This window comes from Hypanus sabinus, chromosome 21 (genome assembly GCF_030144855.1).
Source record: "Hypanus sabinus isolate sHypSab1 chromosome 21, sHypSab1.hap1, whole genome shotgun sequence".
NCBI classification, from domain to species: Eukaryota; Metazoa; Chordata; class Chondrichthyes; order Myliobatiformes; family Dasyatidae; genus Hypanus; species Hypanus sabinus.
In genome coordinates, this window is record NC_082726.1 from 49,851,051 (window position 1) to 49,873,101 (window position 22,051).

A 22,051-nucleotide genomic window follows, 5' to 3' on the forward strand; every position below is an offset into this window, starting at 1 on the left:
TATAGGGGCAGATACGGCATTTCTTCTGCCTGCAAGGATAAGTGCCAGGAGGGAGATCAGTGGGGAGGGATGAAAGGATAAGGGCGTTGTGTAGGAAGTGATCCCTGCGGAAAGCAGAAAGTGGTAGGGAGAGAGCGAAGTACTTGAAAGTGTGATCCTATTGGAGATGGTGGAAATTACGGAGAATTATGTACTGGATGCTGAGGCTTGTGTGGTGGTAGGTGAGAAAAAGAAGAATCCTTTCTCTGGTGTTTCTATGGGAGGATGGGGGTAAGAGCGGACATACACAAAGCAGAAGAGAGGTGGGTGGGGGCAGTATTGTTACAAATAGTGTTGTTACACAGTTATGAATAAACTTAGACACATACATACAGATGCACAAACACAAACTCACTCCAAACACCAACACTCAGCTGATGTAGACTAGAGAATTGTAAAATGCAGTGACACAGAATGTTTTCAGTATTTTATAAGCATCCCACTTCATATTTATTCCTGTCACACCATACTGCAATCACATTTTCAAAGACTTACTTAGAAAAAAACACATTGATCCAATTTTGTTCCTTCTCAACATAAACGATTTTCCCTGCTGTTCAATAATTAAAATGCAGCTACTTCTGTACTACAAAACCAAATGAAACACTTCCCTTGCGAGGGAGAGAGCAGCTGAAATGGAAGAGCAAATGAAGGTAACCAGGCAACTGGGCACTCAGCAGGGAAAATGTCTGGTGTTGGACACTGTCCGGGGAACCTGTGGCAGGAAAAGTTGCTTTCGGTATCTTCATGTGGCAGATGGTATGTGACATACTTCAGGCTGACTTCACAGAGACTGGAGAGCGGAGAGGCGGGGTCAGTTTTCCCTGGAGTGGAGGAGGTCAAGTGGAGACATGATTGAGGTATATAAACTATAAGGGGTATAGTTAGGGTCAACTGCAAGAAACTATTCCCCATGTTAGAGGTAGCTACAGCTGAAGAACATAAGAGTGGATCAGAAGGGCATCTTTTTTCTCAAAGAGTGGTGAGCAACTGGAATGCATTATCTAAGTGACTGGCAGAAGACAGTTACTATGAGAGTTACTAAAGGCATTGAAGTAGAGTCTAGTCAGGCACTTGATTTTCCTGGACATTTAAGGCCATGGACAGGAGATAGGATTAAAATGGACAGATGCCCTCTGGTCAGCATGGATGTACTGGGCTGAATAGCCTTCTTCCACACTCTTAGAGGTTAGATGTCCATGGGACAACACTTCGCTGTACAACAGCTCTTGGTGGTAAACAGAAAAAGGGGCAAGTTCTTTCCAGGATACATGTGTACCAAGAAGGTTCCAAAAACCCAGGGAAGTCTGAAAGCTTCTGTCTTGGTTGAATTGTTGATGTTGTCCTCTGTCGGCTGATTAGAGCTGTGTGTGAATAATCCATATACCTAACTCTCCTGTGCAACTCAATAATAACTACATGGTTTTCAGTCCAGTATTGACATCTCTGGGTTGATTATATTAATTCAACATCTAGATCTGCCTCATTTCATCTCTTTACTTTCCTTTAAGATGGACCCAAAATCCCTACTCTTTGGCCAAGCTTCAGTCCACCCCCTCATGATGCTTAGTGTCAAACTGCGTCTAATTCTGATCTTGCATTGGGGTGTCTTACCTTATTACAGGGCACTATATGTGTAGGCTGTTCTTATAAGGAGGCTACAGTATCATAAAGAATAGGATGGGTGATTATGCAGCATTTTTTAGTAACCCCCCTGCCCTGTGTGGTGGGTGAGTGTTGACTTGTACCCAACTTCCTCATACACCAAGACCCATCCTCAACCTTATCACTGGGGAGAATTAGACCGACAGCCACTTCTTGGTAGTATCCTTACGAAGTGGGTGAACACCCACTGTGCAGTAGAAATAATAACCAGGGAACACCCATTATCTAACCTAAAGATGTTGCTTGACATAGAAACACACAAAATAATATTTGGAAGGGGAAGAACATTTTGGTAGTAAAGATCCTTTGTCGATCATAAGAAGCACCCAAACCTGTTCCAAAATACTTTGTCAAAACGCATAAATAGCTCCCATAAGTTGATATGAAATTATTCTAAATTATTCAGTTACCAAAGACGTGATGGGTCACAAACCATGTTCTGTATCATTTTATGAAAAGGCCAAGAAATAAATAAGCCACCAGGTAGTTCTGGTGTTGCACGTACAGGTGCCAATAGGGATATTTGCCGCTTACGCACATGGAAAGTCATGTGCCACATATAGTCACAGAGGGGAGAGCTACATTGCACATACAAATGCAGGCACGTCCGGTATTGCAGCTATTGTCTTCAAAGCTCATCTCTTTCCTCCTCAGCGCACGTACATGCTGACCTCTGACTGTTCATGAAAGGCCTGCATCCCAGGGTCCAGACCGCATTGAACATCGTGTCTGCTACTGTTTCACAGGCTAGAAAGAAAGAAAGACCTTAGATTTATACCACATCTTTCTCATCCCTTTGAGCTATCCCAAATTTTTCACTGCCAGAGATGTACCCTTGAAGTGAAATCACAGTTTACAGATAGGAATACTGGCAGGCTAGTTTTCCGCAAGATCCCATAAAAAGAAATTGATAGTGACAGATAACTGGGTTTTATTGAAACATGTTGGCTAAGGTGTATATATTGGCCAGAAGTTTATGGCACAGTGGCACAGCTGGAAGAGAAACTGTCTTACAAGTACCAAGGACCTGAGTTCAGTCCTAACCTCGGTTGTTGTCTCTGTGGAGTTTGCATGCTCTCCCCGTGACTGCATGGGTTTTCTCTAGGTGCCCCAATTTCCTCCCACATCCCAAAAATGAGCATGTTGGTACGTTAACTGGCCACTGTAAATTGCCCTCTGTGCAGGAGGGGTGGCAGAGTCTGGGCAAAGCTGATGAGAATGTAGGAGGTATAAAATAAAAGGGATTAATGCAGGACTAATGTAAATAGATGGTTGATTGTTGGCATAGACTTGATGGGCTGAAGGGCCTGTTTCTGCACTGTCCCTCCCTGTGACTCTTTGATGCACTGGGTGACTGGATGCATAGTGTAACTGGGTTTATTTCTGATGCTACTGGGTTAAACATCAAATCCAAAAGGTAGAGCATCAGTCCCTTGAAATCTCACTTGAGATTTTTGTGCTCAGTTCTCTGGGATGAGAAATGGTTCCATGGTCAACTCACTAGGAAGTTAGTAAATTATCCAGATTCACAGAATAAATACATAAAAGATGGAATTCTGCAATAGGAAGAGAAGTCCATGAAATTTTCCAAATGCCTTTTGGATTCATTGTGCATTTCTGGTATTTTCCTAGAGTTCCAGTTAACAAGCCAGTTCTATGCTTCCATCTGTAATATTTTCTCAGGGAAGATTTATGTCTCAAGTGTCCAAAGTGTCTTCAGCTAATAATATTTAGTTAATAATAATAATAATAGTTAAAATATTTACCTTCAACCTTAGACACAAAACCCAAACTTTTCTTGAGGTCAGAGCAAATTCCATAGAGGCACCATCGGAACTTGGCATCACACCGGTATTTGTTGGCCCCACAAGTGTCGTAACAAAGATCGAGCTGATTGCAACACTTGGTCATGGCTGGGATTCCCAAATCAAGCTGAAAGCAAAAGGAAAACATTTAGAGGGGCAACCTTTGAGACTGGAACCAAATTCTACTCTGTTTCTGTAGAATGTAGCATTCATAAAACACTTACATCTTGGTAATGAAATACAAGTGGACACTATCACAAGACTGTATCATTTCAGGAACAGTTATTACCCTACAACCATCACGCTCCCGAATCAGCATAGATAACTTCACTCACCAGAACTCTGAATTGATTCTACAACCTACAGACTCACTTTCAAGGACGCTTTTACAACTCATTTTCTCAATATTAATATTTTTGTTTGCACAGTTTGTCTTCTTTTGCACATTCGATATTTGGCAGTCTTTTTTTTGGTGTTTTCTTTGTTTATATTATTTATATAGAATGTTTCATAAATTATATATTTTTTTATCCAACTAGCTTCCTTCCCCACTCTCTCCCCCCCACATTTTTATTCTGGTAACTTCCCCCTCCCTTCTCAGTCCCAAAGAAGGGTCTAGGCCCGAAACATCGACTATCTATTCATGCTGCCTGACCTGCTGAGTTCCTCCAGCATTTTGTGTGTGTTGTCCTGTAAGTGTCTGCAAGAAAATGAATCTCAAGGTACTATATGGTGACATATACATATTTTGATAATAAATTTACTTAGAACTTTGTTGGTCACTTGTTCTGTTTTTAAAGATGGAATTTTATTTGGGAAAATAATATTTTGCATGTGCCTGCAGTACCTCTCACATCTTAGAAAAGAAAGAATTTGTACTTTCATTCAACTGCAACAAACAAGCCTTCAACATCTTCTCCCAGCTCATACTCCCAGTAATATTGTGTCAGTCTCTCTCAGTCTCCGCCCTATCACAGGCATTCCCATTTGTTCAGTTCTCCCTTTACTCTTCTCCACAATTTAAAACGTGCTTAACTTATCATTTTTCCTTCTTTGGAACCTTAACTCTGCTTCTCTCTCTGTGGTTACAGCCTGAGCAGTTCCAGCGTTCCCTCATTTTATACAGATCCTCACAGGAAACCCCACAGAGAAATACAGCTAACACAAGAGATTCCACAGATGTTGAAAATCTTGAGCAAAACACACACATTATTCTGGAAAATTTCAGCAAGTTGGGCAGTATCTATGGAGGGAAATGAACCATCTAAGTTTCGGGCTGAGACCCTCTATTGGGAATGGAAAGGAAGGAGACATGGGTGTATCTAAAGCTGACAAGGTATTTTTAAAAGCGTGGCTGCAACGAGGAAACGCAGAGCCAATTTCCTGCAGTAGATTTCCACCAATATAATGTAATGATGAATGAATAGGAACAGTATGGTAGCGTAGCAGGTAGCTTAACGCTTTACAGTGCCAATGATAGGGGTTCAATTCCTGTCACTCTCTGTAAGGAGTTTGTACGTTCTCCCCGAGACTGCATGGGTTTCCTTTGGGTGCTCTGGTTTCCGACAAGTTAGGGTTAGTCAGTTACAGGAACACCACGTTGGTGCCAGAAGCATGACAACACTGGCGGGCTGCCCCCAGCAGATCCTCAAGTTGTGTTGGTCGTTGCCACAAACAACACAGTTCACTGTATACTTCAATGCCTTGATGTACATGTGACAAATGAAGATTATCTTGAACAATGCACACAAAATGCTGGAGGATCTCAGCAGGTCAGGCAGCATCTATGGAAAAGAGTAAACAGTTGATGTGTAAGGGTCTTGGCCTAAAGCGTCCACTGTTTACTCTTTTCCATAGACGCTGCCTGGCCTGCTGAGTTCCTCCAGCATTTTGTGTGTGTTGCTTTGGATTTCCAGCATCTGCAGATCTTCTTTTGTTTGAAGCTTATCTTTAGTCTGTTCAAGTGTTGTTTTCTGGGGGGTAGCGTTTGCATGAGGCTTCAGCCAGAACACAAACCCTTCTTTAAAATAGTCCACCTTATCAAGTCAGGCAGCATCTATGGGGAGGAATGAACAGTTGACGTTTCGACCTGAGACCTGATGAAGAGTCCAACATATCGACTATTTACTTCCCTCCATAGATGCAGAGTTCCTCCAGCATTTTGTGTTTTGCTCAAGATTTTCAGCATTTGGAGAATCTCTTGTGTTTATATTCTGCCATCTTGTATATGATCACGTGAGCGAGCAAAGTTTGTCACAACCCATCAAAAGGTCAAATAAGCCAATTTGATAAGCCTACACCCTTGGTGCTGCTCAGGAGGTGGTCAGTTTATATTTCTACACTCAGGAATGAGATGTGAATCCACAGCCTTTTGACTCATTGGCTTTGAGGTGCCACATTGAATTATGCAGCATTTCAGAGTTATGAACAGTTATTTCAAGAAGATGAATAGAAAATGAAAGTTGTGTTTTCAGTACATACTGTGTCTGGTACCTTGAGTCCAAGAAAACTCGAGCTACAACCGTTTGGCTCAGGTGTTTTGTAGTCTGGTCTTGGCAGAGGTGCCTTACCTGGGTAGAGAGAGCAGTGTGAATTATTCTGGTTATACATCAAAATAATCTTTCCAGGTTTGTAGCTCAATCCTAAAATCCCAGAAACTTTCAAGGAATATTTTCCCTTTTACCATCCCTTCATTTACTACAGCTTGTAGGTATAGAAAATGCTGGAGGACACTGGAAAAAGGTATAGTCGATGTTTCAGGCTGAGACCCTTCATGACAAGTCTGACGCTGCCTGACTTGCTAAGTTCCTCCTGTGTTTTGTATGTATTGTGTTGGATTTCTGGCATCTGCATCTTTAGGAATAACCCTGTGCAAGATCCCTTATATCAGACAGAATCTGATACCAAGAATGTTGGAGAGAGTGGTTCTGATCAAATCAATAGGCTTCTTTATGAAGGAGAGATAGAGGAGAAGTTTTGGGAAGGGATTCCAGAGCTTAAGGCCTTGGCAGCTCAAAGCATTGGGAGGAGAGTAAGATGAGTAATATTTTGGGATTACTTCAGGTAGAAATTTCAGGGTGTTGAGTGTTGTGAAGATGGGAAATGTTGAGAGATTTTTAAAAAAGAATTCCTTCTTTTATTTTGTTCATGATTTTGTGCTGCAGTTAGAGCAGTTTCACGTGATTATTTAAATCAGAGGTGCATAAGAACTTCTCGCAGAGGGAGGTGAATCTCAGGAACTGTCTGACCTGTTGGGTTGTGGAGTTGAAATCAGAGGAGACATTCAAAGAGGAGGTAAGTAAATTTGGTAAGGTCAAAGAATTGAGGCCTGTGGAGGAGTTCAGGCCAGCATAGATCGGCCATGATAATTTTGAATGGGGAAGGTGGACAGCCTTGAGGGACCTGGTGGCTACCTCATGCTGTTTTTCGTCATCTTGTAAATGTCAGAAGCACATACACGGCATAGTTGCTACTAACCACAATTTTAGACAACTGTCTCTAAATGTTAAACAAATCTCCCTGCTGCACAGGCTATGAACACACACACACACACGCACACAGTCCTCTTTTTAAGGAAGCCTTGGGGCTGAGGATGGTTTGCTTCCAACTCAGTTTTGCAGTGACTGATGACTTGAATGCAGAATTCACAATCTACGCCACAGGTGGGACAGAGACCATGGCTGTGTTACTTAATCAACTTCCCTTTTCTCACGCATCGCTTTAAGTGCCTGCACATTCAAACTTGCAAAGTAAGCAATAGAAACCCAAGTCACTGATAGATCCATACTCTGCACCACAGGCCTTCGTGCAGTCTCTGTCAGCTTCAGTAGGACACTTGTCCAGTGGTCTTATCAAACCATATTTTGTGGATGATTTGTAACATTCTTCAACTTAGTTTTTTACTCCATTTCCTCCACCCTTTAACCTGAGGACGGTAAATGATTAATCAAACAATCACAGTAAACAAAAAGAAATCCCAAACCATAGCATGTGTGTAGAGGCCACACGGGGGGGGGGGGGGGGGGGGGAGAGAGTGGGCATTTACTATAATCTAACTTCTCTGCAAATGAGTCGGTTCCGAATCTGTACAAGTGATTTTGTGGCCCTCTCGGGTCAATAGCAGCTTTGCTTTTGGACTGCACTGTCTCACTTATCACCTGTCAGCTTGTACTCCTCCCCTGCCCCCAACTGTTTATCTGGCTTCTGCCCTGTTTCTTTCCAGTCCCGGTGAAGGGTCTCGGCCCGATACATTGATTGTTTATTCCTCTCCCCTCCAGATGCTGCCTGACTTACTAAGTTCCTACAGCACTTTGCTCAGGATTTCCAGCATCTGCAGCCTCTCACATCTGTACTATGTTTAATATGAGTACATTTCCATTCCCTGTTTTGTTTCCTGTTCTATTTGCTTTGAAATCCCCTTTCACCCCCTCCTCACTCTTTCCCTCCAGCTCTGCACTTACCATATCGACACTTGTACTGACACACTCCATTTCTGCCGCCCAGGAGCTCTAGGAATGAGTCGAAGTATCCGTTGACAGTCTCGAAGCCATCTCGGATGGATCCAATGCCCCAGTCTGAAGTGGTGGTTGAGTTGTCCTGGGGCGCGGTAGTGGTCTTATTTTCTTCCTCAGAGCGTGCCACAGTGAGGGCCAGCCACAGAACGATTACCACCCCTCCTCTCATGGTTACTGGAGACCTTTGAAGTAAAAAACATGCAAAGCCACCAGCAGTAATATTCTGTTCAACACCAGAGCACTTGCTCTTTTCCAATCTCTCTCTGAGATGGACTTTTAACCTTCATCTTTTTATCTGGAATGATCTCACTGCTATAATGGTCTAAAGGTCAGACTGAGTGTAAATTTGGCAGGAGTTCGGTCTCAATTCAGACACCTTGATTTGTTCAGAATTATCTGTGCACTTTAAACATAAGCAAGTCCCTATCTGATAATGCCCTCAAATGAGTAAATATTAATTACTTTGACGCTGACACGTTGCAGTGTGACACAAAGTTTCTTTACAGTTCCAAAGTATCAAGACCAGTTGCTTGTGAGTTCATGCCTGGATTCGTTCACAGTACACCGGCAACTGCACTGTGCTCTCTGCTTCTGAGATCTGGTTCCACTGACATTGAATAAAATGAATTTTGGGATGACACAGTGATAGATCCACTGACGAACCTCTAGCCTGGTGGATCTGCATAGAGTGGACATGGAGAGGATGTTTCTGATAGTGAGGGAGTCTATGAACAGAGGGTACAGCATCAGAGTAGGAAGTTGCCCCCTTAGAACAGAGATTTCTTCAGCCAGAGGGTGATGAATCTGTGAAACTCATTGCCACACACAGCTGTGGAGGCTGAGTCACAGGGTATATTAAAACAGAGATTGAAAGGTTCTTGATAAGTAAGGGTGTCAAAGGTTATAGGGAGAAGGCAGGAATGAAGTTGAGAGATATAATAAATCGGCCGTCATGGAATGGCAGAACAGACTTAATGGGCCGAGTTGTCTAATTCTGCTCCTTATGGTCTTATGGGTCAGATGCTTGATGCACATGGAAGAGGCTTGCATATGGGAGGTGTGCCGAAGTTAAATACAGAAGCAGAGTCACAGAGAGATATAACATGGAAATTGGCCAATCGGTCCAACTCATTCATGCTGACCAAGGTGCTCATCTAAGCTAGTCCCATTTGCCCACACTTTGCCTATGTTCCTCTAAACCTTTTCTAACCTTACACTTAACCAAATATGATTATGTTCCCTGCCTCAACCACTTCCTCTGGCATCTTGTTCCACTTACCTTGACCATAAGAGATGGGAGCAGAACTAGGCCAATCGACCCATCCAGTCTGCTCTATCATTGTATCATGCCTGATCCATTTTCTCTCTCAACCCCATCCTCTTGCCTTCTCCACTGACTAATCAAGAACCTGTCAGCCTCTGCCTTAAATACACCCAATGACTTAGCCTCCATAGTTGCCTATTGCAACAAATTCCACAGATTCACCACCCTCTGGCTAAAGAAACTCTTCTTCAACTCTTTTCTAAAGGGATGTCCCTCTATTCTGAGCCTGTGCCCTCTGGTCCTAGACTCTTCCACCATAGGGAATGTCCTTTCCACATCCATTCTATCTAGCCGTTTCATCATTCAATAGATCTAAATGAGATACCACTCCCACCCCAATCCCATTCTTCAAAATTCCAGCGAGTAAAGGCCCAGAGGCATCAATCACTCCTTATACGATAAGCCTCTCATTCCTGGAATCATTCCCGTGAACCTCCTCTGAACCCTTTCCAACGTCAGCATGTCCTTTCTTAGATAAGGGACCTAAAACTGCTCACAATACCCCCATTGAGGCCTCTCACCAGTGCCTTATAAAGCCTCAGCACTACATCCTTGTTTCTATATTCCAGTCCTCTTGAAATGAATGCTAACATTGCACTTGCCTCCTGCACCACCAACTCAATCTGTAAGTTAACCTTTAGGGAATCCGACACAGGGACTTCCAAGTCTCTTTGCAACTCGGAGTTTTGAATTTTCTCCCAGTTTAGAAAATAGTCTAAGCTTTTATTCCTTCTACCAAAGTGCCTGACCATACAATTCCCAGCACTGAATTCCATTCTCAAGATCTGTCCAAGTCCTTCTGCAGCCTCCCGGCTTCCTCAACACTACCTGCCCCACCACCTATCTTCATATCATCTGCAAACTTGGTCAACACACCTTTTGCCCTCTTAACCACCCTTTCAACTTGTGTAGCAACTTTGATGGATCTAAGAATTTGGATCCCAAGATCCTGTATACCTTCACACTGTGAAGAATCCTGTCATTAACCCTATATTCGACTTTCAAGCTCAACCTTCCAAAGTGAATCACTTCCGACTCTTCTGGACTGAACTCCTTCTTCCACTTCTCAGCCCAGCTCTACGTCCTCTCTATATCCTGATGTAGCCTTCAACAACCTCTATACTATCCACAACACCACCAAACTTCTTATCATCTGCAAACTTACGAACCCACCCTTCCACTACCTCATCTAAGTAATTTATAAACATCACAAAGAGCAGCGTTCCTACAGTACACCTCTAGGCCTGGACCTCTACATAATGAATACACTCTATCTACTACCACCTTGTCTTTTGTGGGCAGGCCAATTCCAAGTCCATGCAGCCAGGTTTCTCTGGATCCCATGCCTCCTGACTTTCTGAATGAAAGTCATCCTTACCAAAATCCATTTGCTCTACCTTCATCACTGTGCTTTGTCACACTCTCAAAAAGTCAATCAGACTTGTAAGGCAGTACCTGCCACTCACAAAGCCATGCTGATTATTCCTAATCAGACTAAGCTTCCCCAAATGCTCATAAATCATGTCTCTTTTAATCCTGCCCAATAGGTTGCTCACCACTGATGGAAGACTCACTAGTCTATAATTCCCAGGATTATCCATGTTTCCTTTTTTAAGCAAGGGAATAATAGAATAACATTTGCCATCCTCTGATCTTCTGGTACCACTCCTGTGGCCAGAGAGGTCACAAAAATTATCACCAAACGTGCAACCATCTCTTCCCTTGCTTCCCATAGTAACCTGTGGTAGATCCTGTTTGACCCATCCATCCTAATGTTTTTCAAAAGTTCCAACACTTCCTCTTTCTTAACCTTGCCATATTTCAGCAAGTTAGTCTGTCCTACACCGACCTCACATTTGTCAAGGTCCCTCTCACCCATTTTTTTTGTTTTTATTTCAGATTTCCAGCATCTGCGGGCTTTAAAAAAAAATACATTACTCTTTGCAAGTCCGGAAGCTATAGCCTGGGGAGTGAAAACTGGTAGCCAATTCTGAAGCTGGTCCTGAAGTTGGACAATTGTCTGTTTGTGTGAGTGGGTGGGAGAGACGAAAGGGCCTTGCTTTGCTGCCATTGTTTTGGTGCTTGCTGTGCTCCATACTGTTGTGTTCTGTGGTGTTCTGCCAAGCATTGCGGGCATGCCATATTGGCGCCAGAATGTGTGGCAACACATCCTTGGGTGTGTTGGTTGTTAAGGCAAACGATACACTTCACAGTGTATATTGATGTACATGTGACAAATCTGAATCTGTTTTAACATGCATTTAAGAAATAGAAGAAGAAACTTGCTTTTAGGTATTACATTCATAACATTGGATGGCAGCCACTCTCCTCCTTGAAACACACTCGAAAACCTTTAAGTACTTTTGAAACACATCACTATTGCAGTGAAGGAAAAGTGATTGCAGATTTAGACATTCTTGAATTCTCAGTAACCACAGTGAAATAATGACCAGATAATCTACTTTCCGTGTTGTTGATTCAGAAGTAAATAAGGCAAGACACTGGGGTTATTGGAAAGAATGCAGTGGGATCGCTAGCACTCACACAACTACAGGGGACTTTATTTAATACACACAAGATGCCAGAGGAACTCAGCATGTCATGCAGCACCTATGAAGAGCAATAAATATTGACTGTTTATTCCCCTTGATAGATGCTGCTTGACCTGTTGAGTTCCTCCAGCATTTTATGTGTTTTTCTCAAGATTTCCAGCATCTGTGTATTTTCTTGTGTTCAGGACTTCTCCTGTCCACTAGTGCTGCACCCCTCTTACCACATAAATATTCGGTCCAGAGATTCTGAAATAGGTTTTGAATCTACAATTTCCTGTGTGGTTCTGTACTTGGAGAGTAATGTAGTCTCATGAAGTTTGTGTTTCAAATAAGGTCTTTGCAAGGACCCAGTTGCCCCCAGTGAATAGACTAGAAATTATCTTAAATACTTAATTTTCATAAACAAAGAAATGCATACTGCCTTCGCTTGACATTATTTTGCCTGCTCCTTAAACAGAGCCAATATCCATGAAAAATTAAACTGTGCATATGCAATACTATAGAGTGTATTATGGGCTTCTTAAGGTAAAACTGAGTTGGAAGGTGTCTTTTAGATGAGCAAACTAGAACGTGTTCAGAAGTTTAGAACAAATGTTAAGGATCAAACAAGTTTAAGGTGACCAGTCTGATTTAACATTCCTTTTGTTCTCACCACTAAAAGATTAATTTGCAATAATTTTCTTTATCTATGGGATTCTGACACGTTCAACCTACCACAGTTTTACTTTAAATCATCTAACAGGCATAATTGAGAGTGAAATTTTTAACTCCCTATTTACTGTGTGTTTTGTGCCTTGCTTCCTAACTCATCTCAAACATGTTTGGAATGTGCAAAAGAATTCTCATCCTCAACTTTTAATGTTTTTTTTTAAATATCCCCTTACCTGACCTACTTTGGCTATTGGCTGCAATGCATATTGTAGCTGGAGGTCCATCCAGATTTGTAGGGTTGAGGAGATATTTAAATAAACTTTGGTCAGACTGCACTTGGATTATTGTGTTACCTGGTTACCCCTGTTATAGGATGGATGGAGAGATTGTGGAAAGTGTGCAGAGAAGGTCTGACCAGGATGCTGGCTGGATCAGAGGGTGTGAGATAAAGGGGAAGTTTAGACAAACTTGGTGTTCTCATTAAGAGTGTTGGAGGATGAGTATTTTTAAAATGATCAGAGGCATAGATAGGGTAGACAGTCAGAATTGTTTTCCTCATTGTAGAAATGTCAAACATGAAGACATGTTTTTAAGTATAAAGCATGGGATGGGGCATTTAAAAACACTGTGAGGGGCAAGTACTTTACACTGTGAGCAGTAGGTGTCCGGAATAGGTTACCAGTGTGGTGGTGGAAGTAAGCAGTTTGGTGGTGTTTAAGAGGCTTTTAGGTAGACACATGAATGTGAAGGAAATGGAGGGATATGTCCTACACAAAGGAGGACATTTAGTATCATTTGGCATTAAGACTGGTACAACATTGTGGGTCAATTGGCTTTTCTGGTGCTGGACTGTACTCTGTTCTATACTCCCATGCAAGTGCTCCCCAAACAACCTCCACATTTCCATTGTGCATTTCTCTGAGAACATCTGTTCCCAATTTACACTCGCAAGTTCCTGTCTAATAGCATCATTTTCTTTCCCCCAATTAAATATGTTTCCATTCCATTCCTATCCTTGTTCAAGGCTATGCTATAGGTGAAGGAGTTGTGGTCACTGTCTTTGAAATGTTCACCCACTGAGAGATCTGTCACCTCACCAGGTTCATTGGCTAATTACTATCATTGAGGTCCTGCTTTCCTAGCTCTCTATATTTTCTCTTCCAGACCTCATCACTTTTCCTAGCTATGTCGTTGGTACCAATATGACCACGGCTTCTGGGTGCACGCCCTCCCCCTTAAGGATGCCATGCAGTCAGTCTGAGACAGCCCTGACCCTGGCACCTGGAAGGCAACATGCCACCGGGGAGTCACATCCACAGAATCTCCAGTTAGATCCCCTTCCCTTTGGAGTCAGCGTCAGAGACCCAGTCGCTGTAGCTTTCCTCTGTCCCATCCAACAGTACCCAAAGCGGTCTACTTGCTATTGAGGCGGACGACCCCCGCTGTCGGTGTGATACCTTTCCCTCTCCTGAGAGTCACCCAGCTACCTTCCTCCTGCAACTTAGGTGTGACTGTCTCCCTGTAGCTCCTGTGTATCAACAGCTCATTCCCCCTGAATGACCCGTGGGTCATTCGGCCCCAGGTCCTGTTCCGGTCTCCCTAACTTCCTACATCACGCAAGAGGAGCACCCCGCTGTCCTGCGTTCCATTTTCGATGCTCTACCCGTGAAATAATAAAGAGTAAGCTATTCGAAACTCACCTTTGCCTCCGCCTTTTCTTGTTGAAGCCACTCGAGGCAAAGACTGAGTTCCCCAATCTAACCCTGTCCACGGTCACAACGCCCACACCTTTCTCCTGTTAATTGGCCCAGGTGAAGTCCACGCGCAACGAGACTCGCTCCTCCGTCGCACGGATTTCGCTCGCTGCTCCAAAATGAAAATCCCCGCAACTCGGTTCCTTCAGTGGTTTCCGTTCTCACACGTATCTCAATTGAAACTACTTGATCAAACTGCAGTCAGACTTTGAAGAGATGTGTTTCATTTTCAGGCACCCTAACACACTGCATCACTGTGTGGTACAGTAACTGCGCTGCTGTGGACAGGATTTCTCTACAACAGTGGTTAAAACTGCCCAACGCATCACTAGCAATGGCCTACCTGCCATCAAGAAAGGTGCCTGAAAAAGGCCAGCCATATCATAAAGGGTCCCACCCGTGCTGCTCATGGACTGTGTTGTCCACTCCCATCAGTGAAGAGGCTAAGCAACATCAATGCCAGAACTGCCAGACTCAAAAGCAGTTTCTTCCCCCAAGGCTGATCAGCATCTCCACCCATTGACCCTCCACCCCCATCACCATTACATACACATCACCTAGCATCACTTTCTGTACAGACCACCAGTCTATGTAGATAGAAGTACATTGTGTTTCATAGGATTGCTTTTGCTGAAGGAACTCAATAGGGAAATGAACAGTTGACATTTTGAGCCAAGACTTTTCATCTATTAATTATAGGATTTTTTTACTTTTTTATTGAGTTCTTTATGCTTATTGTCTCTTTTTATTGCTGCAGTGGAGCTGGTTAATAATCATTTTGTTCTCCTTTACACTAAATGACAATCAATAACTTTCAATCTTGAATCTTTCTCTCTTTCCCACAGCAAGCTGTAGCTCTCTCTTATTCCAATGCTGAAGTAATATTAGTTTCCCAGATCCTTACATTATTCCCACTCCTCATATGTCTATCAATCTCTCACCCGAATCATTTATTGAATGATAGGTACAAAACCTCCCACAATTTACATGAAACACTGGAGGAACTCAGAAGGGATATGAACAGTTGACATTTTGGGCCAAGACCCTTCATCAGAACTAAAAAGGAAGGTGGCAGAACCAGAATAAAAAATTAGGAGAAGGGGGAGGAGAACAAGTAGGTGAGGAGTGAAGATAGGTGGGTGGAGATAGGGAATGATGTGAGAAGCTAGGAGGTGATAGATAGAAGAGGCAAAGGGCTAAAGAAGGAGGAATCTGATGGGAGGGGTCAGTGGAGTATGGAATAAAGGGAAGAAGGTGGGGAAACCTTTCCCTACCTTTTATATTCCAACTTCTGTCCTCTTCTGTTCCAGTCCTGATGAAGGGTCTCGACCCAAAATATTGACTGTTCATTCTCCACAGATGCTGCCTGACTTGCTGAGTTCCTCCAGCTCCTCCTGTGTTGCTGCAGATTTTGATTGTGACCATTGGTTTCCATCTCTGGAGAATGTAATGATATTTTCCCAGTTTGGCTGAGTGCTGATTCTCAAATAAGGAGCTGCATAAAGATAACAGCTTGTTTCAGGACAATGAAAAGATTTCATTTTTACTGGTGTCCCTAATAAGTCTTTGTTGATAAATCAGAAAGTATACAAAACTCACTCTATGTGGTAATCATATCTTCAAAGTGTTGCAATGAATGACTTCAATGACATGAGACCGAATATAAAGAACAATGACTGAAAATGGAGTGAGGGACAGAAAACTAGTAGAGCCATTTGTAGGAACAGATGTATGTATGGTCTTTTGAATTTAAGAATATTATGGGTGCTCATAAGTAAAGTGTCTATATATTGGATGTGTGTATAAAGGGTACTCATTTGCTCAATTTGCACAGCTAGTTACTGACTTGCATCTCCAGTATCCAGTTCAATCCTCACCTTTGGTGATGTCTGGATAACATTTTCTTGATCTCCCTGAGACTGCATAAGTTTCCTTTGGGTGCACCAGTTTCCTGTCATATCCCAGATACTACCAGGTTGGTAGGCAAATTGTCCTGAGTTTCTAGGTGGGTGGATATCATCTAGAGAAGGAGGGGTGTGGGGGGGGGAGTTCATAGGAATGCGGGGAAATAAAATGGGATTAATGTAGATCAGGAGATTCAAAACTTTTCTATGCCAGGGGCCAATACCATTAAGCAAGGGGTCCATGGACCCCTGGTGTAAATCAAGGCTGAAGGTCTTCTTTCTCTTCTACGTGATTCTATGTCTCTATAGCATTTGAAGAATTGCATCCTACTGTGCAAAGGTACCAATTAGCAATAAATTACAATTAATAATTTGTTCTTAGCATATGGCCAGAGCAATTAAGGTGGTTTTATATTCTCTTTCACCATTATTGCCATCGGGGAAAACATACAGAAGCCCGAAGAGCCACACTTGGTGTTTTAGGAGCAGCTTCTTCCCCTCTGGCATCAGATTCCTGAAAAGTCCATGATCCCATGAACACTATTTCTCTATACCTTTTTTGGACTTTATTTATCATAACTTAGAGATTTTGAACAGTTGCCATGAAAAGAACAAATTTCACAACATATGTCAGGGATAATAAACCTGTTTCTGACTCTGATTCTGAGCCAGGCTTCAACTATATCTTCAGATGTCAGCTGTAAAAAAAAACCTACAGCAGTTCTTCAAATTTATTGTAACTGATAGTAATTTTTTACAATAATGATGCAAGGCATTATTGTAACTTGTAATAATTTTTATGTTTTGCTGCCACAGAACAACAAATTTCACGACACATGTCAGAGATGTTAAATCAGATTCTGATTAAATTGTCCTTGTGAATGTGACACTGAGCCACTGTAGCCATCTGGTGCAAGTGCTCCCACAATGCTGCTGGGAGGACGTGCCAGGATTTTGCTGTAATTTAACTTGAGCATATTGACTGTTAACAGCAAACGCCTTTTATTATCTTGCTAGCAAGGGAGACATTTAAGAAAAGGTGCCATGCTCTTAACCAGACCTCACTCAACCCTCTTTCTTAAAGGTCTTTCTTACGCTGTTTCGTCTTGTTCAGCAATTTTCCATGACCTATGTGCTAGGTCACAGAGGTCAGTTAGAGACAGGCAAAGACTATGACAAAAAAAAACATTCTCAACCCTAACCACACAAGACTCAATACAGTCAAGTGGTTATAGGTGTTTGATAGAGTTGGTGGCTCTCTAGCTAGGATGTGAAGTTTAATCATTAACCCCTTTATAACCAAGTCATTTCATATTTTTTCCACAATTTTAACTCAGTGATATCGAAAGACTAGCTAATACTTGTCCAAATCAGAACAGCATGTGAGTTGCAATTGGTATTGTCTATTATTGTCATATGATGAAAAGCTTGTCTTGCACAAAGTTCATCAGATCAAATCATTACATAGTGCCTTGAGGCTGCTTTTTCATGAGCCAATTTCTCTGTAAAACTTAAAGATCAATGCATCACTGGGGTTGCGACGAACAATTCTGAAAATTGGTGCAAGGGCAAGCTTTACGACAACTCAAGGATCAACAGCCCCACTCAACCATTCCCGTTGATAGCTCACTGAGTGGTGTCTGACCCTCTTCCCTCTGGCATGACCTTTCTGCTGTGAACGTTGACTCCCCCCTCCGGAGTGACCCCCTGTTAGTCCAGCAGCATCAATGTCCCAACATATTGGTATTGGTTGATTATTGTCACTTATACAGTGAGAAGCTCGTATTCTGTTTATACAGATCAAATCATTACACAGTGAGCTGAGCTAGAATAGGGTAAAACATTAACAATGCAGAATTGTTTAAAACTATCAAAAAAGTGCAGTCCAAGTAAACAATGAAGTACAATATCATAACAAGGTGGACTATAAGGTTAAGAGTCTGTCTTATCATACAAAAGGTCCATTGAAGAGTCTGATAACAGCAAGATAGAGGCTGTCCTAGAGCCTGGTGGTAGGTGCTTTTGGGATTTTGGTTTTTCCTTGTACCATGCTTCCTCTTGCCCTTCAGAGTGGTGGAGGAGATCCTGCTGTCAGTGTCATCCAAGAAGGCTTGGCAAATGGTGATGTTTATAAATGCTTGCCCAGTGTCATATCTCTCCACAGGAGAGATGTGATCAAGATGTTACTCTTTTAGAAACATCTTGGTACCCTGGAGGCTGAGGACAGCCCGGGAGCGGGTGCTCCTTGCTGCCGAGGTACCTACACTTGTACACACAGGCTGCGCACTGCTCATCCAGGCATCTGGTGAGAAAATTCTCCCTCCATTGGACTCCTACAGCAATGAAACATGATCCCATTCTCAAATGGCATGGAGTGGAGTGAACCACTGAGGCACTGTCCAAAGGCTGCTTGTGTGGACTGGTGAAGAGTGGAACAGGGTTAGGGGAGCAGCCAGACGAGCTGCCAGTGGAAGTGGTATTTGCGGGATCAATTGTACCACTTAAGCGAAGTTTGGATAGGCACATGGATGTGACAGGTTTGGAGGCCTATGGCCCAAGTGCAGATGATAGGACTAGGGAGAAAGCATGGAGTAGATGGACTGAAAAGCCTGTTTCTGTGCTGCAGATCTCTATGACTGTATGTGGGCTCTGGGCTGGCACAGTGAGTGTAGGCATCGTTGGAGACTGGCAGCACTTGCTGCATGTATTGAGAGAGAACCCGAATCCTATGCTCTCTACTGTCACCTCTTCTTGGGTGTGGTGGAAGCTGCATTCTCAGCTTCACCACTACCTGGAGGTTTCTGTATTGTAAGAAACATGATGCTGGCCATTGGCTCTGGTGCTTGAAACCATGGATAAACCTCTGGCAATACATTCACCTACATCCTCAGATTCTGGTTTCTGCCTTCTTTCTTTCTGGTCCTGAATTTAAGGCAGCGATAGATAGGTTCTTGATTAGCCAGGGCCTCACCGGGTATGGGGAGAAGGCAGGGGACTGAGGATGACTGGAAGAATTGAATCAGCCCATGATTGAATGGTGGAGCAGACTCGATGGGCCGAATGGTCTACTTCTGCTCCTATATCTTACGGTCTTATGATGATGAGCCTTGACCCAAAAAACTGACTGTTTATTCTCCTCCGTAGATGCTGCTTGACTTACAGAGTCCCTCCAGCATTTTATGTGTTGCCCAGCAGTGCTGTCAGAAACACATTTCCCTATATACACAATGCTATAATGATTCCTTTTAGCACTGATTCTACCAGAGTTTTCATTTCAAAGTCAAGGTCACATTTACTGCCATATGCGAAAGTACAAACAATAGACAATAGGTGCAGAAGTAGACCATTCAGCCCTTCGAGCCTGCACTGCCATTCTGAGATCATGGCTAATCATCTACTATCCCTTGATTCCCCTATCCATAATTTACCTATCTAGCTCCTTCTTGAATGCATCCAGAGAATTGGCCTCCACTGCCTTCTGTGGCAGTGCATTCCAGACCCCCACAACTCTCTGGGAGAAGAAGTTTTTTCTCAACTCTGTCCTAAATGACCTACCCATTCTCAAACCATGCCCTCTGGGACTGGACTCTCCCAGCATCTGGAACATATTTCCTGCCTCTATCTTGTCCAATCCCTTAATAACCTTATATGTTGCAATCAGATCCCCTCTCAATCTCCTTAATTCCAGCGTGTACAAGCCCAGTCTCTCTAACCTCCCTGCATAAGACAGTCCGGACATCCCAGAAATTAACCTTGTGCATCTACGCTGTGCTTCCTCTAGAGCCAGGATGTCCTTCCTTAACCCTGGAGACCAAAACTGTACACAATACTCCAGGTGTGGTCTCACCAGGGCCCTGTACAAATGCAAAAGGATTTCCTTGCTCTTGTACTCAATTCCCTTTGTAATAAAGGCCAACATTCCATTAGCCTTCTTCACTGCCTGCTGCACTTGCTCATTCACCTTCAGTGACTGATGAACAAGGACTCCTAGATCTCTTTGTATTTCTCCCTTACCTAACTCTACACCGTTCAGATAATAATCTGCCTTCCTATTCTTACTCCCAAAGTGGACAACCTCACACTTATTCACATTAAACGCCATCTGCCAAGTATCTGCCCACTCACTCAGCCTATCCAAGTCACCCTGAATTCTCCTAACATCCTCATCACGTCACACTACCACCCAGCTTAGTATCATCAGCAAACTTGCTGATGTTATTCTCAATGTCTTCATCTAAATCATTGATGTAAATTGTAAACAGCTGTGGTCCCATTACCAAGCCCTGTGGCACCCCACTAGTCACCACCTGCCATTCCGAGAAACATCCATTCACTGTTACCCTTTGCTTTTTATCTGCCAACCAGTTTTCTATCCATGTCAATATCTTCCCCCCAATGCCATGAGCTCTGATTTTACCCGTCAAGCTCCTATGTGGGACCTTATCAAATGCCTTCCAAAAATCGAGGTACACTACATCCACTGGATCTCCCTTGTCTAACTTCCTGGTTACATCCTTGAAAAACTCCAATAGATTAGTCAAGCATGATTTACCCTTGGTAAATCCATGCTGGCTCGGCCCAATCCTATCACTGTTATCTAGATATGCCACTCTTTTATCTTTAGTAATGGACTCTGCATCTTCCCCACTACTGATGTTAGGCTAACAGGACGATAGTTCTCTGTTTTCTCCCTCCCTCCTTTCTTAAAAAGTGGGATAACATTAGCCATTCTCCAATCCTCAGGAACTGATCCTGAATCTAAGGAACATTGGAAAATGATTACCAATGCATCCACAATTTCCAGAGCCACCTCCTTTAGTACCCTAGGATGCAGACCATCTGGACCTGGGGATTTGTCAGCCTTTAGTCCCATCAGTCTACTCATCACTGTTTCCTTCCTAATGTCAATCTGCTTCATTTCCTCTGTTACCCTATGTCCTTGGCCTATCCATACATCTGGGAGATTGCTTGTGTCTTCCCTAGTGAAGACAGATCTAAAGTACTTATTAAATTCTTCTGCCATTTCTTTGTTTCCCATAACAATTTCACCCAATTCATTCTTCAAGGGCCCAACATTATTCTTAACTATCTTTTTTCTCTTCACATACCTAAAAAAGCTTTTGCTATCCTCCTTTATATTCCTGGCTAGCTTGCGTTCGTACCTCATTTTTTCTCCCCGTATTGCCTTTTTAGTTAAGTTCTGTTGTTCCTTAAAAATTTCCCAATCATCTGTCCTCCCACTGATCTTAGCTCTGTCATACTTCCTTTTTTTTAATGCTATGCATCCTCTGACTTCCTTGTCATCCACTGTGGCCCCTTTCCCCCCTTTGAATCCTTCCTTCTCCAGGGGATGAACTGATTTTGCACTTTGTGCATTATTTCCAAGAATACCTGCCATTGCTGTTCCACTGTCTTTTCTGCTAGGATATCCATCCAGTTAACTTTGGCCAGCTCCTCCCTCATGGCTCCATAGTCTCCTTTGTTCAACTGCAACACTGACACCTTCGATCTGCCCTTCTCCTTCTCAAATTGCAGATAAAAACTTATCATATTATGGTCACAAGTGTACAAACGTTTGTACATGCACGGAATGAAAAACTTAATTCCAGCAGCGTCACAAATGTTTATCATCAAGATGCACAACAGTCAGACAAAAAACATAACTTGAATATGAATTATACACAAAATCATCCTGAGTGCACTGTGAGGTACCAATGTACCTCACACAGATACTGATACCCGGTGAGCCCACAGTCTGTCCTGACAATACAGAAAGTTTTGACATCCAATCAGACCTTTAAAACACTCACTGGAGACTGCATTCTGGAGATTTTCTTTGAACT

The 22,051-nt window shown here is 42.8% G+C and overlaps 1 protein-coding gene across 4 annotated transcripts; it reads right to left on the reverse strand.

Annotated features, from left to right (window-relative positions):
- Nucleotides 1-446: 446 nt before the first annotated feature.
- On the reverse strand, nt 447-16,298 carry pla2g12b (phospholipase A2, group XIIB). 4 transcript variants are annotated; one of them, XM_059946502.1, is made up of 6 exons: nt 16,182-16,298; nt 15,579-15,799; nt 7,970-8,205; nt 6,003-6,079; nt 3,471-3,636; nt 447-2,451 (listed from the first exon to the last, which is right to left on the reverse strand). In XM_059946502.1, the coding sequence occupies exons 2-6, from the start codon at nt 15,737-15,739 to the stop codon at nt 2,333-2,335; spliced, it is 759 nt and encodes a 252-aa protein (XP_059802485.1). In that variant the 5' UTR covers nt 15,740-15,799; nt 16,182-16,298; the 3' UTR covers nt 447-2,332. The 4 variants fall into 4 exon arrangements, with proteins under 4 accessions (XP_059802485.1, XP_059802484.1, XP_059802487.1 ...); XM_059946501.1 differs by having other exon boundaries at nt 5,991-6,079; nt 16,182-16,290; XM_059946504.1 differs by lacking the exon at nt 15,579-15,799 and having other exon boundaries at nt 5,991-6,079; nt 16,182-16,219.
- Between the last annotated feature and the right edge of the window lie 5,753 nt (nt 16,299-22,051).

Bases quoted from the DNA above. Each gene is read 5' to 3' on its own strand.
- pla2g12b (XM_059946501.1), bottom strand. From the start codon at position 15,739: ATGGAAACCAATGGTCACAATCAAAATCTGCAGCAACACAGGAGGAGC. The intron at 8,206-15,578 runs GTAGGGAAAGGT...TTTACTTCAAAG, and splicing joins CAGAAGTTGGAATATAAAAG to GTCTCCAGTAACCATGAGAG. The intron at 6,080-7,969 runs GTAAGTGCAGAG...CTCTCTACCCAG, and splicing joins TCAGTACAAGTGTCGATATG to GTAAGGCACCTCTGCCAAGA.